This window comes from Hippoglossus stenolepis, chromosome 1 (genome assembly GCF_022539355.2).
Source record: "Hippoglossus stenolepis isolate QCI-W04-F060 chromosome 1, HSTE1.2, whole genome shotgun sequence".
In the NCBI taxonomy this organism is placed as follows: Eukaryota; Metazoa; Chordata; class Actinopteri; order Pleuronectiformes; family Pleuronectidae; genus Hippoglossus; species Hippoglossus stenolepis.
The window spans coordinates 716,370-735,648 of record NC_061483.1 but is presented as its reverse complement, the minus strand read 5'-3'; the positions used below and the strand labels follow the sequence as shown (position 1 = coordinate 735,648).

The 19,279-nt window shown below is 45.4% G+C and overlaps 1 protein-coding gene across 3 annotated transcripts; it reads right to left on the bottom strand.

Annotated features, from left to right (window-relative positions):
• Positions 1–4,851: 4,851 nt before the first annotated feature.
• On the bottom strand, positions 4,852–17,980 carry LOC118114257 (tetraspanin-18). 3 transcript variants are annotated; one of them, XM_035164619.2, is made up of 9 exons: positions 17,615–17,980; positions 10,828–10,899; positions 10,487–10,681; positions 9,763–9,837; positions 8,210–8,308; positions 7,951–8,118; positions 7,581–7,664; positions 6,637–6,707; positions 4,852–6,539 (listed from the first exon to the last, which is right to left on the bottom strand). In XM_035164619.2, exons 2-8 carry the CDS (start codon positions 10,888–10,890, stop codon positions 6,660–6,662), a joined length of 732 nt encoding a protein of 243 aa, XP_035020510.2. In that variant the 5' UTR covers positions 10,891–10,899; positions 17,615–17,980; the 3' UTR covers positions 4,852–6,539; positions 6,637–6,659. The 3 variants fall into 3 exon arrangements, with proteins under 3 accessions (XP_035020510.2, XP_035020494.2, XP_035020502.2); XM_035164603.2 differs by having other exon boundaries at positions 4,852–6,707; XM_035164611.2 differs by having other exon boundaries at positions 4,852–6,707; positions 10,828–10,892.
• Positions 17,981–19,279: the final 1,299 nt, after the last annotated feature.

The following is a 19,279-nucleotide window of genomic DNA, read 5'->3' as shown; positions in this document are numbered from 1 at the left end:
GGAAACAATGGAAGAATCTGAGAAACACAAGATTCGTTAGTAGAAGAAATTCATTGCTAGTTTTTTTATGGTATTTTATCTTCTTGTCTGTTAAGAAGCAAACCAACTGTTTTATATGTAGATTTAAACTTTACCAGCCCCCCCCCCTCACACATTCCTCTGAACGCTCGTGAGGACATGACCTCAGTGTCCTCGGTGTCCTCGGTGTCCTCACTGTACAGGGCTGTGACTGTGGAAGATTACTGAGCTCAGATCTCTGACACTCCACGCAGCAGCGGGAGGAAAGAGAAACAACAAAGTCCTGTGGTTGGATTTCTCCAGAAGCAGCAGAGGAACCCAGAAGATCGAAGTGTTCAGATGAAACTTTCTCCTTCAGAATGAGAACAGGTTGACCTGCTCTCTCTGCGCTGATGGGTTTAAATGAGTGGAAACATCCCAACAATAATAGCATCTGTTCGTTTCAATAGTTAAATATAAACTAGATACTAGATAGTGTGTGTGTGTGTGTGTGTGTGTGTGTGTTTTGTGATCAATACTAAATGTTATAGTATAAATTCATAATTACTACATTACATAATGATGTCTACCAAAGTAACGTGTTCATGAGCTTCCACAGCTTCTCTCCACTGCTCGGTGCAGAAGGAGAAGCTGGTTCTGTGTGGGTGTCTCAGCAGGAGGAGGAGAAGCAGCATCTATACGTCCTGCAGCCGCCTGCAGGTTCACCTCAGGACGCAGCCGCTCACAGAGAACAGCCCACTGAACACAGGGAATCTGATCTGGAACCGTCTCCTGATGTGACCTGCAACGTGCAGCCAGCTGTGCCATAGGTCTGAGCACACAACCTAAACCCAGTCGCTCACGTGGCCCACAGACTGTGTGTGTCTAACATGAGGTTTCATTTCCAGCCCTGGCAGCGTCCTCACTTCACATCCTGTTGTTGACACGAGGGACGTCACGGTGCATTCGAGGCCGCCGACAATGAGCCGCTTGCAGCCGCAGATCAAATGAGACCAACAGGCTCGAACCTGAGCTCCATGAACTGGAGCAGCTGGTTTCAGGCCTGTGTGTCCATAAGGCTTCTTTACCTCCTTTACCTCCTTTACCCCTTTACCTCTTTACCTCCTTTACCTCTTTAACCTCTTTACCTCCTTTACCTCTTTACCCTTTACCCCTTTACCTCCTTACCTAACGGCTCCTCGCTCTGAGGGAACTCATGTGTCCCACGGAAACACGACTTCTCTGTTTCAGCAGGAACTTCAGAATAAAGACCTCATGTTGTTGCACATTTAGTTTTGTTTTTTTAATCTTGGGAGATAAAAAATTTAAAAAAGATGTGTTGTTAAAGGAGCTTTACACTGATGGGAAGTAACTGTGCTCCAGTATCTTTATTTTACTTCTAATCTACAGTAATTCAGACACAGATATATTTGATCTCCACTTGCATTGGTCAGAGAGAGAAGACAGGTTTCAGGGAACTTGGCTTCACTTTCTTCACAATCTTCAATCGATGATCATAATATTATAATTTCATATTATATTCATCCATCCTGTCCAAGGCTGCAGGAGGTGCAACATGGCCGAGGAAGAGGAGTCCCTCCTGAACAGCTCGGATTCAGGGGACTCGAACACTAATGGAAACATGAAGAACATGTTTGTCTCCTGGACACTGAACCTTTACAGATTCACATCATGGTCTGCTTCTCCTGCTTCCGTCTTCATGCTTCACTCGGCTCGTCTTCTCTGTAGACACCTGGGATCTTTCTACACCAGGAACATGAGAACATCAGAGGCAACGATATCGTCCGGATCACTTTATCAAAATACATCCCAACAACAGACCTGTTCCATCAGGTTTATTCTCATAATACCCGTTATTATTATTAACAACTCTGTGTTTACCTCCCACAAACTGATAAAACTTTAAATATGACTTCATGTGACTGATCCAAGGTTTTATTTCACAGATGTGATTCTGAGACGTCTCAGCAGAAGTAAATAATACAACTTAATGAATTCTCACTGGGAAACTTCAATAAAACCTGGTTCACATCAGAGTTTAGTCAAATCTCTTTCTCAGCTGTCTGTTTACTGCAGGTTGTCGTTATCGCGCCATCGAGTGGACAGCATGTGAATTACAGCTTGTGTTGCTCTTAAATTAAATATAAAAAAAGTATATAAAAAGGTCAAGTTATTTAATATATATATGTTATGAGAATATAATGTGACGTGATTAATTCACACTAAGCTTTATAAAACGTTTTTTGTACCCATTTTACTTTTCAATCCAACTCTGATCTTAGTATTTTACTCATTACAAAATGTTTTATTATATTTTATAAATGTCTCATCTGTAACATTTTCATTCTTATATTTCTGCCTTAATGTCGTGATTTCATTTTTAACACCTTGTGCATATCCCATATTTAAGTTCCTTTTGACCGACAATACAGAGAATCTCTCTCACACACACACACACACACACACACACGCCACACGCTTTTATTTCGAGCTCTGTGCAGTTTTACACATTAACTGAAGCGTCTGTTTCTGTAGTTTCATAAAGTTTAATATTAACTCAATGAATAAAACTCATTTCTCTCCTACATGAAGACAAACAGGGACAAAGTGAGGAGGAGAAGAAACGTCCATCTGTGACCTGCAAGACAAAACCACGGGGACTTATTGTATCGTCTCGATTATGTTCAATAGTTTCATATCTTACTGAATCGTGTCTGTTATCATATCATTGTTTCGTTGTAATTTATTGATCCATCTAGTGTGTGTGTGTGTGTGTGTGTGTGTGTGTGTGTGTGTGTGTGTGATCTAAACACACCTGAATGACTTCCTTTGTTCTTTGGCTCTGACGTCATTGACCCTAGAGAGAGAGACGTGTCCTGTCAGCTCACATGACATTAGGCCCCGCCCCCCCCACCTGTCTCACTCACCTGTCGTCCTGAGCAGCTCGATGCTCGAGTCACTGAACTCGTGTCGTTTCCCCACTGAACAGACGTGGACCCCGAAGTCGTCCATGCTGACGTGCTGGATGGTCAGGGCGATGGAGCGGGGGGTGTAGATGATGGCGTAGCCGCGGCTGCAGTTCTGGAAGGTTTTGTGTTTGATGTAGTGACACAGCAGCTGATTGAGTGGACTCCTCCACTGCACCGACAGCTGGGGGACGTCCGCCTCGTCCTCATAGTGGTACGGACACGAGAGGGTGACGCGTTCCCCCGGGTGACACAGCACCTTCACCACGCTGCCTGGACACACAGGACGTCACGTGGTCAAAACCCCGACAGCCATTAGTCGATCAGCTCTGTGCTGGCGACGCCCACTGGTTCAGACATGTTGTGTTCGGCTTCAATCACGTCTGAACGTGATATCTCCAGAACGCCTCGAGGGGATTTCTTCACATTCACTACAGATATTCACCTGAGCTAAAGGATGAACTGATTTCATCTAAAGGTCAAAGGTCACATGACCTCAGGTTACATCAGGAGTACAGATATTCACTGAGACCAGCGGGGACCTGATCAAATTGGTGTAAACATCGTCTTCAGGGAATTTCTTCACATTATGACGAGTTTTGACCTGAAGATGAAGTGATTAGATTTCAAAGGTCAAAGGTCACAGTTCTATGAATCTAGAAAATGAAAGATGACACTGGTCCGGTGTCAGACGCATAAAACCAGTGTTCCAGTTATTTGTTCCCTTAGTGACGACCTCTTGAAAGGTGCTGTATGAATAAAGCTCCTGTATTGATGACGCATCACGTGACTTGTTCAGATGGATTGTGGGTATTTAAGATGGCGACTCTGTTCTTTATCAGAAGTCTGAGGAAGAGCCTCGAACTTCACTGAAAAGAAATCCAACTTATTTCCTCTTTTTCAAACGTTTCGTTCATCGGACGTGTTTTTACTGGACGTGTGTGTTCTTCACATTTTGGAATAAAAGTTTGAAAAGTGACACGTTTCAGAAGAATTGTTTCAAATGTCAGATGATGTTTCCTCTAAACACACAAGTGGTTCAACAACAACAAAGAGTCGACACACTTCCACCCGTTGAATTACACAAGTCTTCTGTGTGTTAAGAGGAAACTGAATCCTGACGTAGACCTGACGACAGAGGAAAATACAACATCTGTAAAACAACGATAGTTCTTGTGTCTCAATCTTTCCCCTGTTGCTAATTATTAAGTTAAGTTCACAACAACGTGTTGTCAAACGTACCTTCTCCGACCAGATGTGACAGAACGAGTCCGACGATCAGCGCGGCCGTCGCAGTCGGATCCAGATGTTTTCTCCACATTTAAATCCACAGGTTCAGTCACAGGAGGATTCTTCAGAAACATGAAGGTCCCGAAGCTCGAGGCTCAGAAACAACGACACAATCGCATCACTTTTGTTTTCACTGTCGTATCAGTTTACACGCCTGGAACCATGGGACCATGAAACCATGGTAACAGGCGTGTAAAGGGACACGACCCAGGAGGAGACTCAGTGAAACACGATGCGTCTGAATCACAGAGAGCGAGCGGATTCGATCCAGAGGAAACGACTCAGCGAGTTTCCAGCTGCAGCTTCGTTCACGTGTGGAACAGGAGCAGGGTATTTATACACAACAAGGAAATCAATCATCCAATCAGAGGCTGGCTCAGAAATACACTTCCTCCTCAAGACTTTCACAATAAAGTGGGTTAGGTAACCCTAAACGTTTTTCTGACTCACTGAAAGTTTGAATCACGTTTTCACCGTCAACAAGAATAAAACAGTGATTTGTTGTTTGTTCATGAATCTAACTGAGATGATGATGTTTGAAATAAAGTCACATTTATACACAAATACAGCTCATTCGTTTTTATTATTATTAAAGGGACATGAAAGAACAATATTTACTGTATTTTATCAATTTAAAAAGAAGCTTTTATTCATGACAGGAAGGAAAAATAACTTTTATTATTATAAAGTGGTCAGTGAACCTGTGAGGATTAATTTTACTGGATCACAAACTAAGAACATCAATAACTAGGACACTTCATATCTCCAAATCCTCATCTGATCACATTCTACACGTCGGAACTCTTTCTCAACGTTCTCTGGATTATTGAATCAGATCTGAGTTTGTCTTGGTCTCATCATCCACGAGGAAATCGTCCCAGTAGTTTTCTAATTCTTTACCTTTGACACAGACAATATAAATATATATTGATAAAGATTAAAAAATACATCACAGAAATCACTTCAGTGTTGATCAGTGACATTTATACAAGTTTGAAGTTTTCAAACATTCACACACAAAATGTTCATTTACTTATTTCAAATCACAGTGAAAAGTCGCACAGTCTCATGTGCAGGCGACAAACTTACGACTTTACACAGAACTTTACATAAATGTACAAACTTACGAGAATCATAAAAGTTATTTATCAACTGTTTGAATGAAAATGAGCCTCGTGCAGGATCCACACGTCTGAACACTTTACTTTAAAGAAGTTTTCACGTTGACATTTACTCGTAAACAGATTTTACTTGAAACACTGAAAACTAAGAATCACAGACTGAGTGAATTCTTAATTTTAATAGGGCACTGAAAAATGACAAGAAATAAAATGTATTAAAAGTAAATCAGTCAAATGTTGAACCAGAGGAAACTTCTCAGCCTGAATTTGGTCAAACTTCTGTCATAGTTCTTAAAAAACATTGAAATTGAATTGAGCTAAAAATCTGAATACTTGAGAGAAATGTCGTAATATTCAGAGAGGAAAAAATATAATTCAACTTTTTTCAATGATTAACATTTGAAGAGAAACTCTCTTAATATTTTAAGATGTTAATTTTCTGTAATAAGTGAATTGTAGTGAAATTATAGTTTAACATCATCTTCTGTAAAAAAGGATCCATCGTTAATAATCTAGTTCCAGTTTTTGTAAAAGAAACTTGTCCACTGACAGATTTTCATATTTAATCATTTGTTGGCATTAATTTATTAAATCTAACAAAATAAAGTGAACCTACACTGAAGTCAGTGATTTCTGTTGAGTTGTGAGTTAAAAGATTTTAAAGACTTTAGTTAATATAATAAAAACCTCAGAGAAAACAGATTCCTGCTTCGTCGTTATCGAAGTTAAAGTTTACGTCCGTTTCACATCGGACTCACATGTGAGGGGACATGTCAACCTTGACCTTGATCCTCGACCTTCACATCAGTTCCTCAGTTTGTCGAGTGTAAGTGAACGTTTGTGTCAAATGTGTAGAAATTCTCTGGAGGAGTTCCTGAACGACCGAGTTCACGAGCCTGTGACATCGCAAACATGACGGCTGTTGATAATAAGCTGAGTTTGACGGTTTCACGCGTCACAGACTCCAGCTGTGAAACCGGTCGGACTCAATCTCCACGTCCCGGACTCGTCTGAGGTCGTGTGTTCACGACCTGAATCTGTGCAGTGAGATGTGTGTTTGCAGGTCTCAAGTCGAGCCTCGACTCGCGGTGGTTCCCCGTCGCTCTGGACTCAGGTTCACTTCCTGCGTCCTCGTGCCCCCCCGCTGCTGGGAGAAACCAAATGATGCCACAAAACCAACGACTCACGAAACTGTCAAACTGTCAAACTGTCAAACTGTCAAACTGTCCCTGCTCAAATACGTTTGTTTTCCTCCGAGACGACGTCACTGGATTCCTCTGAAGAGACACATCGCAAACACCATGGCAAAGATCTGTGAGAGGAGGAGACAGAGGAGGAGACAGAGAGGAGACAGAGAGGAGGAGACAGAGAGGAGGAGACACAGAGGAGGAGACAGAGAGGAGGAGACACAGAGAGGAGGCGAGGAGACAGAGAGAGACAGAGAGGAGGAGACAGAGAGGAGACAGAGAGGAGGAGACACAGAGGAGACAGAGAGGAGACAGAGAAGAGAAAGAGAGGAGACAAGGAGGAGACAGAGAGGAGGAGAGAGGAGACACAGAGGAGGAGACACAGAGAGAGGGACAGAGAGGAGACAGAGGAGAGAGAGAGAGGAGACAGAGAGAGGAGACAGAGAGGAGGAGACAGTGAAGAGACAGAGAGGAGACAGAGAGGAGACACAGAGGAGGAGACAGAGGAGACACAGAGGAGACACAGAGGAGACAGAAAGGAGACACAGAGGAGGAGACAGAGAGGAGGAGACAGAGAGGAGACAGAGAGGAGACACAGAGGAGGAGACAGAGGAGACACAGAGGAGACAGAGAGGAGAGAGAGAGGAGAGACAGAGAGGAGGAGGAGACAGAGAGGAGGAGCAGAGAGAGGAGACAGAGAAGGAGGAGACAGAGAGGAGACAGAGGAGACACAGAGGAGACAGAGAGAGAAGAGGAGGAGAAAAGAGGAGGAGACAGAGAGGAGACAGAGAGGAGACACAGAGGAGGAGAGAGAGACACAGAGGAGACAGAGAGAGACACAGAGGAGGAGACACAGAGGAGGAGACAGAGAGGAGACACAGAGGAGGAGACACAGAGAGGAGACACAGAGGAGGTTACAGACCAACATGATAAAAACAATCATCCTGAATCTCACTTTATAAAAATAGAAAAGCAATAAATGATAAAGTAGATTTTACTTCGATGGTCAGCACCACGATGAGCAGAGCTCCGGCTGAGAAGAGGAGCGTCTCAAAGTAATCCACCGTCGCTGAGTAACAGCCCTGCAGGGAAATCCATATCAATCAATAATCACTTCTGTTATTAACTTGCTTTTCTGCCTAATGTACATGAGAGTATCAGAAACTTCAGGGAGAACTCACAACCAGGAAGAATAGAGAAAATATCTGTGATTAATCATATTTATCAAATACATTACAGACATTTCATGATACAATACATAGAAGAGATTCCATTGATTTGTGTCTGTTGTTTTGTGCTTTTATATTTAATACACTTTAAATTTCCATTAAATATATATATATATAGAAACGTGCTTCCTGTATTGACCTTGTTGCGTCTGAAGGTGGCGCTGCCGCTCACGCACTGCTCCACGCTCACGTCTCCAGGGAAACCGTTGCTCTGGCAACAGGCCTCAGGAACCATGGTCCTGGGGCTGAGGAGCCTGAAGAGACTGTCCTCAAAGTCCTCGGGACCGTTGACCCCACAGCAGTCGAACTGCCCAGGTGCATGATGGGAGGAAACAGGTGATTGATGGTTTTACACTGAGTTGATTAAAGGTTAAGATGATTGGACGTTGGTGTCTCACCGTGGTCATGACGGCGTTCCACGTGGACGTGAACACGTCACTGCTGTTGTGGCCTTGATAGTGACGCTTCAACTCCCTGCTGAAATACTCTCTGGTTAACTGCAGACACACACAGACACACACACACACACACACAGACACACACACACACACAGACACACACACACACACACACAGTAAGTTTTCTACACTCACAACCTCTAAAGAAGAACAAAACACAGCAGCTTCATCTCAGCATCGTCTCACATTAACTGTTACAAACAAATATTAATAATTCTCATTATGATTTTAACATATTTCTACAGAACCTTTGAAATCAGCTCAACAATGATCATGGTGCTGAATCAACACTAATTGTGTTCTTCCACTTGTTCCTAATAAACTGACAAAGCTTCTGTCTCAGCAGCTTCTGTCTCAGCAGCTTGTGTCTCAGCAGCTTCTGTCTCAGCTGCTTCTGTCTCAGCTGCTTCTGTCTCAGCAGCTTCTGTCTCAGCTGCTTCTGTCTCAGCAGCTTCTGTCTCAGCAGCTTCTGTCTCAGCTGCTTCTGTCTCAGCTGCTTCTGTCTCAGCAGCTTCTGTCTCAGCTGCTTCTGTCTCAGCTGCTTCTGTCTCAGCAGCTTCTGTCTCAGCTGCTTCTGTCTCAGCTGCTTCTGTCTCAGCTGCTTCTGTCTCAGCTGCTTCTGTCTCAGCAGCTTCTGTCTCAGCAGCTTCTGTCTCAGCTGCTTCTGTCTCTGAGCTTCTGTCTCAGCAGCTTGTCTCAGCAGCTTCTGTCTCAGCAGCTTCTGTCTCAGCTGCCTCTGTCTCAGCTGCTTCTGTCTCAGCAGCTTCTGTCTCAGCAGCTTGTCTCAGCAGCTTCTGTCTCAGCTGCTTCTGTCTCAGCAGCTTCTGTCTCAGCTGCTTCTGTCTCAGCAGCTTCTGTCTCAGCAGCTTCTGTCTCAGCTGCTTCTGTCTCAGCAGCTTTTCTCTCTTCTGTGCTTCTGTCTCAGCAGCTTCTGTCTCAGCTGCTTCTGTCTCAGCTGCTTCTGTCTCAGCAGCTTCTGTCTCAGCTGCTTCTGTCTCAGCTGCTTCTGTCTCAGCAGCTTCTGTCTCAGCTGCTTCTGTCTCAGCTGCTTCTGTCTCAGCAGCTTCTGTCTCAGCTGCTTCTGTCTCAGCAGCTTCTGTCTCAGCTGCTTCTGTCTCAGCTGCTTCTGTCTCAGCAGCTTCTGTCTCAGCTGCTTCTGTCTCAGCAGCTTCTGTCTCAGCTGCTTCTGTCTCAGCAGCTTCTGTCTCAGCTGCTTCTGTCTCAGCAGCTTCTGTCTCAGCTGCTTCTGTCTCAGCAGCTTCTGTCTCAGCAGCTTCTGTCTCAGCAGCTTCTGTCTCAGCTGCTTCTGTCTCAGCAGCTTCTGTCTCAGCAGCTTCTGTCTCAGCAGCTTCTGTCTCAGCTGCTTCTGTCTCAGCAGCTTCTGTCTCAGCTGCTTCTGTCTCAGCAGCTTCTGTCTCAGCAGCTTCTGTCTCAGCAGCTTCTGTCTCAGCAGCTTCTGTCTCAGCAGCCAGGAGATGATTCACGAGACTCACGTGTTCCCTGAAGAGAAACGCCAAGATGGCGGCGGCCAGCTCTGCCAGGAAGATGAAGAGGATGAGCATGAAGAACTGAGAGAAGAGTGGAAAGAAGCAAAGAACGAGACGTGTTGAACCACAAACTGATTCTTAGAGACTGTTACCGTGAGAAACAAGAGGAAATAAGATGTTTCTTTATGATTTAATTTATAAATTAAAAACATGGACAAACAGCTGAAATACTATTTATACAATAAAGAAATAAAACAGCAGCACAGAGAAATAAAAGAGGAGTAAAGACACAGATGTAATAATCGTATGTGTTGCACCATCAGCGGACTCCTCCAGGTGGCGCACTAACCCCGTGTCAATCTTTGACTTTCATCAGTCGACAAACAGACCAACGAACAATAAGAGGATCAACTTCTCACAAGTTTCTGCTTCAGAAATAAACAGAGTCTCAATCGATGTGAAGAAAAGTGTTGGAAACAAGTCGAGTTACAAAAAGGTGTAAACATCCAAGATCTGCAGCCAAGTAACATCTGGAACTAGACGGATGATAAATAGATGAAGATTGAATCAAATGATAAATGTCTAATGTTAGTTCATGAGTTTTGATTCTTTCACAAACTGACCTAAGGGATCTCTGTTAAAACCTTTGTGTGATTAATGGTTTCCTATCTGTGGTGGTTTGAGTTCCCAGCTGTGTATGAGTGATTGACGGTGAAGCCAGTTGACTGACAGAGAGCAGGAGGAGTCGGTTCTCTCTGATGGCGCCGCAGCAGCCCAGGAAGCCGAGCAGGAACAGCACGCCGCCCGAGGCCAGGACCACGTACACGCCCGTGAACAACAGCGGGTTGGCCGCCACGATCTCCCTGAAGCCCAGCGGGTCCAGCAGCACCCAGACCCCCACGCCCAGCAGGAAGGAGCCGCCCAGCTGAGAGAGGGGCACAGAGGAAAAGATCAGAGTTAAATAAAGATGGCCGACAGGACGGCTCCCAAACGTGAAGCCAAAACATCGTCATCGCCCCCTGGTGGCTGGCTGCAGTATAAACAAAGAGGAGGAGGAGGAGTTGAACTCACAAAGATGAAGAAGTTGAAGATGAACATCAGGTACTTCATGCAGCTGAGACAGTCTCCCTCCATGGCTGGAACCTCACACACACACAGACACACACAGACAGACACACACACACACACACACACACACACACACACACACACACACATGCACACACACACACACACTTTTAATACACACTATTAATAATGTGACCCTAACACACAGTCTTCATCATACATGAATATAACTAATAATAATAATACATTTTATTTAAAGGAGCCGTTCACACGTCAACAACACAGCAAAGATAAAACAGAGAAATAACACAATGTATTAAAAAGATGTCTCTCTGGATGTGTCTCTGTGTCTCCGGATGTCTCTCTGGATGTGTCTCTGTGTCTCCGGATGTCTCTCTGGATGTGTCTCAGGTTGTCTCTCTGGATGTGTCTCTGTGTCTCCGGATGTCTCTCTGGATGTGTCTCTGTGTCTCCGGATGTCTCTCTGGATGTGTCTCTGTGTCTCCGATGTCTCTCTGGATGTGTCTCTGTGTCTCCGGATGTCTCTCTGGATGTGTCTCTGTGTCTCCGGATGTCTCTCTGGATGTGTCTCTGTGTCTCCGGATGTCTCTCTGGATGTGTCTCAGGTTGTGTCTCTGGATGTGTCTTTGTCTCTCTGGATGAGTCTCTGTCTCTCTGGATGTGTCTCAGGTTGTGTCTCTATGTCTCTGGATGTGTCTCTGTCTCTCAGGTTGTGTCTCAGGTTGTGTTTCTGTCTGTCTGGATGAGTCTCTGTCTCTCAGGATGAGTCTCTGTCTCTCTGGATGTGTCTCTGGATGTGTCTCTGTCCCTCTTGATGTCTCTCTGGATGTGTCTCTGAGTCTCTGGATGTCTCAGCGTCTCATGAACAGTTGATATGAACAGACATGAGACGCAGGACGGAGAAAAGCCTGACGACACAGTCACAGTTCTCATCAGTTGCTGGGACAGTCTGTCCCTGTGGATGACACATGGACGTCTGCTGCTGCTGAGGACGACGTGTTGATGTGAGCGGGGGACATCGGTGGGGGGGGGGTGTGAAGAGGACCAACTGTGCACGTACGGGCCTGATGGTGTTTACCAGAGAAAACATGAAGCCTCCTGTCTGTCCCATGTCTGAGGGACACTTTCATCACTGACTTCACCTGTTCTGTCCTTTACTCTCTTCACAGGTGTTTTATTCATTTGAAGAATAAAACATTTAAATTTCCCCTGAAGACAAACTGTAAAAACAAAGATGGACGACCAACTTGTCACATCGCCCCCTGGTGTCTGGCTGCAGTACACCTCACAAACCTCCTCCATGTTAGCAGATGGGACACGGAGCAAACATAAACATCACAGACGTTAAATAAATGTTTGTCAGAGACGTTTCTGTAATTTCAGGTCGTTCTCATCTCACTGATGTTTGTGTGTGTGTGTGTGTGTGTGTGTGTGTGTGTGTGTGTGGTGTAAACGTTTCTGCATATTTACCGTGTCGCTCTTTGTGTGACTGTGTTGAGTGTTGTTGTGTATTTACTGATAATTTGTCGGTTCAGTGTGAAGCTTTTACTTTAATGAATTAAACACAGGTTTAGTGACTGCAGTGCACTCTGGGTAATTGCAGCCTTTTAGGGTGAGGTCAGGGTTAATGAAATAAAGGCAACATGCACTCAGCATTATTAACACATCCCTGTCAATCACTGGTGTCAGCACAATCACACACAAACAGTAGATGAGCGACTGTGAAACGAACAAAGAGCGAACGCACAATAACAGAGAGAAACCAACATGAAGACAAAGAGCTGTCAAACACACAAAACATCTAAACACACACAGACAACAGATAAAACACTGACAGACGTCTGTCACATCACGTCTGAATCTGGATCCCATGTGAAACAGCAGCAGGATGAAGCTGCAGCTTGAGTCTGAAGCTTGAGGCCGATCAGGAGACGTCTCCTGGTGCTGGTGCTTCTTACTTCTGTCCTCAGCCGATCAGGAGACGTCTCCTGGTGCTGGTGCTTCTTACTTCTGTCCTCAGCCTGTCAGGAGACGTCTCCTGGTGCTGGTGCTTCTTCTGTCCTCAGCCTGTCAGGAGCGTCTCCTGGTGCTGGTGCTTCTACTTCTGTCCTCAGCCGATCAGGAGACGTCTCCTGGTGCTGGTGCTTCTTACTTCTGTCCTCAGCCTGTCAGGAGGCGTCTCCTGGTGCTGGTGCTTTTACTTCTGTCCTCAGCCGATCAGGAGCGTCTCCTGGTGCTGGTGCTTCTTACTTCTGTCCTCAGCCTGTCAGAGACGTCTCCTGGTGCTGGTGCTGGTGCTTCTTACTTCGTCCTCAGCCTGTCAGGAGACGTCTCCTGGTGCTGGTGCTTCTTACTTCTGTCCTCAGCCGATCAGAGCGTCTCCTGGTGCTGGTTTTTCACTTGTCCTCAGCCTGTCAGGAGACGTCTCCTGGTGCTGGTGCTTCTTTTTCCTCAGCCGATCAGAGACGTCTCCTGGTGCTGGTGCTTCTTACTTCTGTCCTCAGCCTGTCAGGAGACGTCTCCTGGTGCTGGTGCTTCTTACTTCTGTCCTCAGCCTGTCAAGGGTCTCCTGGTGCTGGTGCTTCTTACTTGTCCTCAGCCGATCAGGAGACGTCTCCTGGTGCTGTGCTTCTTACTTCTGTCCTCAGCCGATCAGGAGACGTCTCCTGGTGCTGGTGCTTCTTACTTCTGTCCTCAGCCTGTCAGGAGACGTCTCCTGGTGCTGGTGCTTCTTACTTCTGTCCTCAGCCGGTCAGGAGACGTCTCCTGGTGCTGGTGCTTCTTACTTCTGTCCTCAGCCGATCAGGAGACGTCTCCTGGTGCTGGTGCTTCTTACTTCTGTCCTCAGCCGATCAGGAGACGTCTCCTGGTGCTGGTGCTTCTTACTTCTGTCCTCAGCCTGTCAGGAGACGTCTCCTGGTGCTGGTGCTTCTTACTTCTGTCCTCAGCCTGTCAGGAGACGTCTCCTGGTGCTGGTGCTTCTTACTTCTGTCCTCAGCCGATCAGGAGACGTCTCCTGGTGCTGGTGCTTCTTACTTCTGTCCTCAGCCTGTCAGGAGACGCCCGGTGCTGGTGCTTCTTACTTCTGTCCTCAGCCTGTCAGGAGACGTCTCCTGGTGCTGGTGCTTCTTACTTCTGTCCTCAGCCTGTCAGGAGACGTCTCCTGGTGCTTCTTCACGTTCCTGCAGCAAAGACCCTTTACAAACTGATTTGTGCTGCAGAGTCTCCACTTCCCTCCTCTCACCAAACGGTGACTCGGGTTCTTTCTGCCACTTTTACCTCTCAGTCGTCAGAGCTGCTCATTGAGGGAACTGTTGGTTTCTAGCTTCTATGTAAGAGCTTTGAGATAAAGTATGTTCTGACCTCAGACACCAGCAGAGCAGAGCTCAGGTCCCTTTAGGTTCTGTGGCTTCTTTCAGAAACAGGACTGAGGCCTTCTGGGTAAATCCACGCAGCCACACAGAGAACGGCCTCAGATACTTTCCTCTGCGGTCCTGAAGAATCACTGGATCCAGAAATGCTGCTTCTCCCTCTGGAGGTTGTTCTGACCTAACCTCCTGACTGAATCTGTTTCACTTTTTAAACTTCTCTTCGTCTGAGAAACAAACACCACTGGATTAGATTAAAACGCTAAGAAGCAGTTTACAGAACTAAAACACCTCAAAAGGTCAAACATCCAGTTTGTCTTCAAACGAGGAGCAGTGATGGTGAGACGTCAGAGACGAGAGGTGGAACTGTGACTGACAGGAAGTGGGAGCGGCGCTTTGTGTTCACCGCTGGTCGTCGAGTCATGTGACTGATGAGAACCAATCAGGAAGAGAACGTCTGCGTGACAAACACGAAGAACACGAACATGTCGAGAGAGTTTTCTGTTCTGACGCTGATGTGGACGTGTGAACAAGAGAATCTGCTGCAGCGTCTTCGACTGTGGACAAAGTTCAGCTCATGTCTGAAATGTCTTCTTTGACATGAAGGGGACACAAAGGTCACAAAGTGGGAACATGAATCCATCAAGTTCAATCAGACCTGGTGGAAGAAGCAAAGATCTAATGCTCAGTTTCCTCTTCTGTTTGTTACTGACCCGGTCTGGACCTGGATTCTGATCCAGGAGCAGCAACAGGTCCAGGATCAGTTCGTATTGATCGGTGTTGTATATTAAACAGTGAATTCAGCTCATTGTCACTGAGGTTTGCACGAGCCTCATATTTCTGTTATAGGTAAAGATGCACATTTCATTTAGAATATAATCATCAGTAATTTATTTATAATTATAATTAATATTAGTTAAAGTTTCTTTAAATGATTTTGCGTCTTTTCTGAGGTGAGAAGGTTCATTAGTGATGAAAACCTGACAGCTGAGGTGATGTAATGTGCTGACGATGCACACGGGGGGGAAGTTGTTCCCTAAAATAGAACTGAATTATTTAACACACCTCAAATGTCACTGGACTCAGTGTTGGCGAGCGTGAGATGATTTAGTCGGCGCGGCGGCTTCTGCTCTTCCAGCCGGTTGGTTTGGAGTCGTGATGAATGTTGACACGAGGAGGAGAAAGATGGCGCCAGCCTCTCCTGGGAGGAAGCAGCTGTCGGCCAGTGGGAGGACGGCCTTCAGTTATTTATTTCTCCCTTATTTTAAGAAGTAAAATCTCTAAATGTTTGTTTCTCTGACACGGAGAAGTTGGTTTCGTGGCTCTAATGAGGGATGAAGAGGAAACTGCCGCAGTCACGCACTGTGACACGTCCGTGTGCACGTGAGCTGAGACACGTCCGTGTGCACGTGAGCTGCTCGTCATCCGTCACTCAAACTAGAAACCAGATGAGCTGACGCGCTGCTGGACACCAACACATGGAGGAGATTGATCAGGAGTCACAGGGAGGATGAGACTCTTGGATTCAGGTTCATCAGACATGAAACTGTTTAAAGAAAGAAACTTTTTAACCTATGAATTACTTAATAATTTACCTGATTTTTAAACTATTCAAATGAATCTGAATCTGCAGATATTCAACCTGTCACCACATATTAACATGAATAATCAGAGAGCTGGACTCAACCACAGTGAAGTGTTCTGATGCTGGAAGAAGCTTCTCAGAGGAAACTGTCAGGACTCCGTGAAGCAGGAGGAGGCACAGTGCACGTGAGCTGTGCACCCGCCTGTAGGAGCAGAAGTAACAGTGAACCACTGACTCCAGAGCAGTTTGTGTCTCAAGCAGGAAACTGAGTGTTTGACCCTCGTTAGTCATGTGACAGCTGAGTGAGGTCATGTGACAGCTGAGTGAGGTCAGGCACTGAACATGAGGTGAAACAATGTGATGAAGAAGTGTCTGGTTGCCGCTGGCAGCAGGATGATGATGAAGGTCAAACAGAAGCTGTGACTCACGCGTGTGAAGCAGCCCCCCCCACACGGCTCCGTGTGTCCTACATGTTCCGACTCCTCAGAGTGAAACATCACACATGTGCAGCCGCACACGGGACGGAGTCTGAAGACCGGCTGGAACTCAAACTGTGTGAAGCACGTGTGAACTCAAAGTGTCAAAGACTGGTTCAGAAGGTCTCACCTCAGTGAAACCTCAGTGAAACCTCAGTGAGCTCCAGAAGGTCTCACCTCAGTGAAACCTCAGTGAGCTCCAGGAGGTCTCACCTCAGTGAAACCTCAGTGAGCTCCAGGAGGTCTCACCTCAGTGAAACCTCCAGGAGCTCACTGAGGTTTCTATGAGCCTGATTTAATTTGCACATTAAAATCAAGATTCTCAACTCAGACAATTTCAACAATTATTTGAAAAACAATCTGTGGTGACGTCACTATAAACTGTAAATAAAGATGGACGACATCGCAGCTCCCCATTGCTCAATCATTTTAATTGGTCCACAGTCTGAACCCAGGAGAAACTAAACATTAACAGAATCACAGCTTTTATTGTTTCAACAGCTACAAAATCTTCTGTTTGTTTCCTCACAGGTAAAAACTGCTGCTGACTCATGAATTCTGCTGCAGACGTTTGGGACTCGAACCACAAACCACAAGTGAAACCACCACAGCAGTAACTCTGAGCTGAAGTTAAAGACCAGCCAGATGAAGCTGCTGTGATTTCACTTTGACATGTTAGTGGCACATCACAACAGATGGATCGTGCTTGCACCTTCATAACTAAATGAAAATCATCATCGCAACTAAAACTTAACTGAATTATTTGTTTCAGTGATTGTGACTCTTTGGACGTCTGTACAGAACTGATGTGTCCGACCTGCAGCTTGACTCTGGACGGACACAACCTGTCTCTGAGGATCTCGTCCCCGTGGCCCCTCAGGGAAGAGAAGGACAGACGGACCTGTGGTGTCCCCCGACACCTCGTCTGTCCCCCAGAGGCTCGTCCTCAGCTCTCAGGATGTGGACGAGGAGGACGAGAGAGACAACTTTATACCAAACACACCAGAGTTCCTCTGTCCGAGTCTCAGGAGGAAGAACTGACGACCTCTTCACACGGACACAGACACATTCAAATGTAATCTTTATTTTTATATTCTTATTTTACTTGATTATTTTATATTTATATTATTTATCTTTTTCAAATTTTGACTCTTTAAGTGTTTTTTCTTCTTTTCTTTTGCCATCACTAACCCTTTTATTTCCACCTGTGTCATGAAAATATTTTTCATTTAAATTCTAACACCAGCGTTTGTCATGAGATCAGATCTTTAGCTGAAGCAGAGAAATAAATATAAATATGAATATGAATATGAATATGAATATAAATCACTGAGACTCACCGAGGAGAAACCAGCGTCTTTGTGCAGAAATCTGGAGTCAAAGTGTTTCCGGACAAAATAAAAGATTCAACAAAGTCAGACTCCGGATCAGGTTCGGAGTGAGGACCAGATCATTCCGGATCAGGTTCGGAGTGAGGACCAGATCATTCCGGATCAGGTTCGGAGTGAGGACCAGATCATTCCGGATCAGGTTCGGAGTGAGGACCAGATCATTCAGGATCAGGTTCGGAGTGAGGACCAGATCATTCAGGATCAGGTTCGGAGTGAGGACCAGATCATTCCGGATCAGGTTCGGAGTGAGGACCAGAGTCCAGCAGCAGCAGTGGATCTGTTGTGTGTTTGTTCTTCATGTGACGTGAGGCTCCTCCACTATGAACCAAAGTCAAGTTACACGCACACACACTACAGGTGACACAACATCCTGATTTCACAATAAAAGCACGTAAAAAAAATATTTTTACAAAATAATGTGACCAGTCAGATTCACAGACTGTGAAACATCTGGATTCTGTTCCTGAAGAAATAAAAGCATCGGGTCTGAGATCAGTCACTAGTCATTAGAGTGAAGTCACCAATTTGATGATTCTGAATGTTTACTGACATTTTTCATATCTTATATTTCCTATTTTTCATTTTTGACAAACTAAATATCATCATCATATATTCGCTCACGGTGTTGATGAGCAGAGACCGGAGGAGAGAGCTCGTCTCAGACTTCACTTCACTTCACTTCACTGCATCAACGGGTTTTTACCTGAAAGTGATAAAGTGAGAAATAAACATTTCAAATGTTTGATGTTGTTGTTCCTCCGAATCCTGTGACAATGACGTCATCAGCAGAGAGAACGTGTTTTTGGTTCTGGTTCACCCTGTGTGTGTGTGTGTGTGTGTGTGTGTGTGTGTGTGTGTGTGTGTGTGTGTGTGAGTGTGTGTGTGTGTGTGTGTGTGTGTGTGTGTGTGTGTGTGTGTGTGTGTGTGTGTGAGTGTGTGTGTGTGAGTGTGTGTGAGAGAGAGAGAGAGAGAGAGAGAGAGAGAGAGAGAGAGAGAGAGAGAGAGAGTGAGTGTGTGTGTGTGTGTGTGTGTGTGTGAGAGTGTGTGTGTGTGTGAGTGTGTGTGTGTGTGTCTGTGTGTGTGTGTGTGTGTGTGTGTGAGTGTGTGTGTGTGTCTGTGTGTGTGTGTGTGTGTAGTGTGTGTGTGTGTGTGTGTGACTGTTGTGTGTGAGTGTGTGTGTGTGAGTGTGTGTGTGAGTGTGTGTGTGTGTGTGTGTGTGTGTGTGTGTGTGTGTGTGTGTGTGTGTGTGAGTGTGTGTGTGTGTGTGTGAGTGTGTGTGTGTGTGTGTGTCTGTGTGTGTGTGTGTGTGTGTGTGTGTGTGTGTGTGAGTGTGTGTGTGTGTGTGTGTGTGTGTGTGTGTGTGTGTGTGTGTGTGTGTGTGTGTGTGTGTGTGTGTGTGTGAGTCCTTATCTTAAAGGTTACAGTAGATCCAGATGTGCAGGAGAACTTCACTTCAGCAGCTTCACAGCACTTCCTTGTTCTGACTCACCTGTGGCTCAAACATCCAATCAGAAGCTAGAAGGGCGTGGTCTCTCAGGTAAGGTATATTTCAATCATTATCTTTACACATGGAATTATGTAAACTGTAAATATTTTACTGTGTAAACATTGTGA

Excerpts from the sequence above, each read along its gene's own strand:
- LOC118114257 (XM_035164603.2), bottom strand. The coding sequence starts at position 10,890 with ATGGAGGGAGACTGTCTCAGCTGCATGAAGTACCTGATGTTCATCTTC. Across the intron at positions 8,119-8,209 it reads GGAACGCCGTCATGACCACG|TTCGACTGCTGTGGGGTCAA; the intron begins GTGAGACACCAA and ends GCACCTGGGCAG. Across the intron at positions 7,665-7,950 it reads CCACCTTCAGACGCAACAAG|GGCTGTTACTCAGCGACGGT; the intron begins GTCAATACAGGA and ends ATTTCCCTGCAG.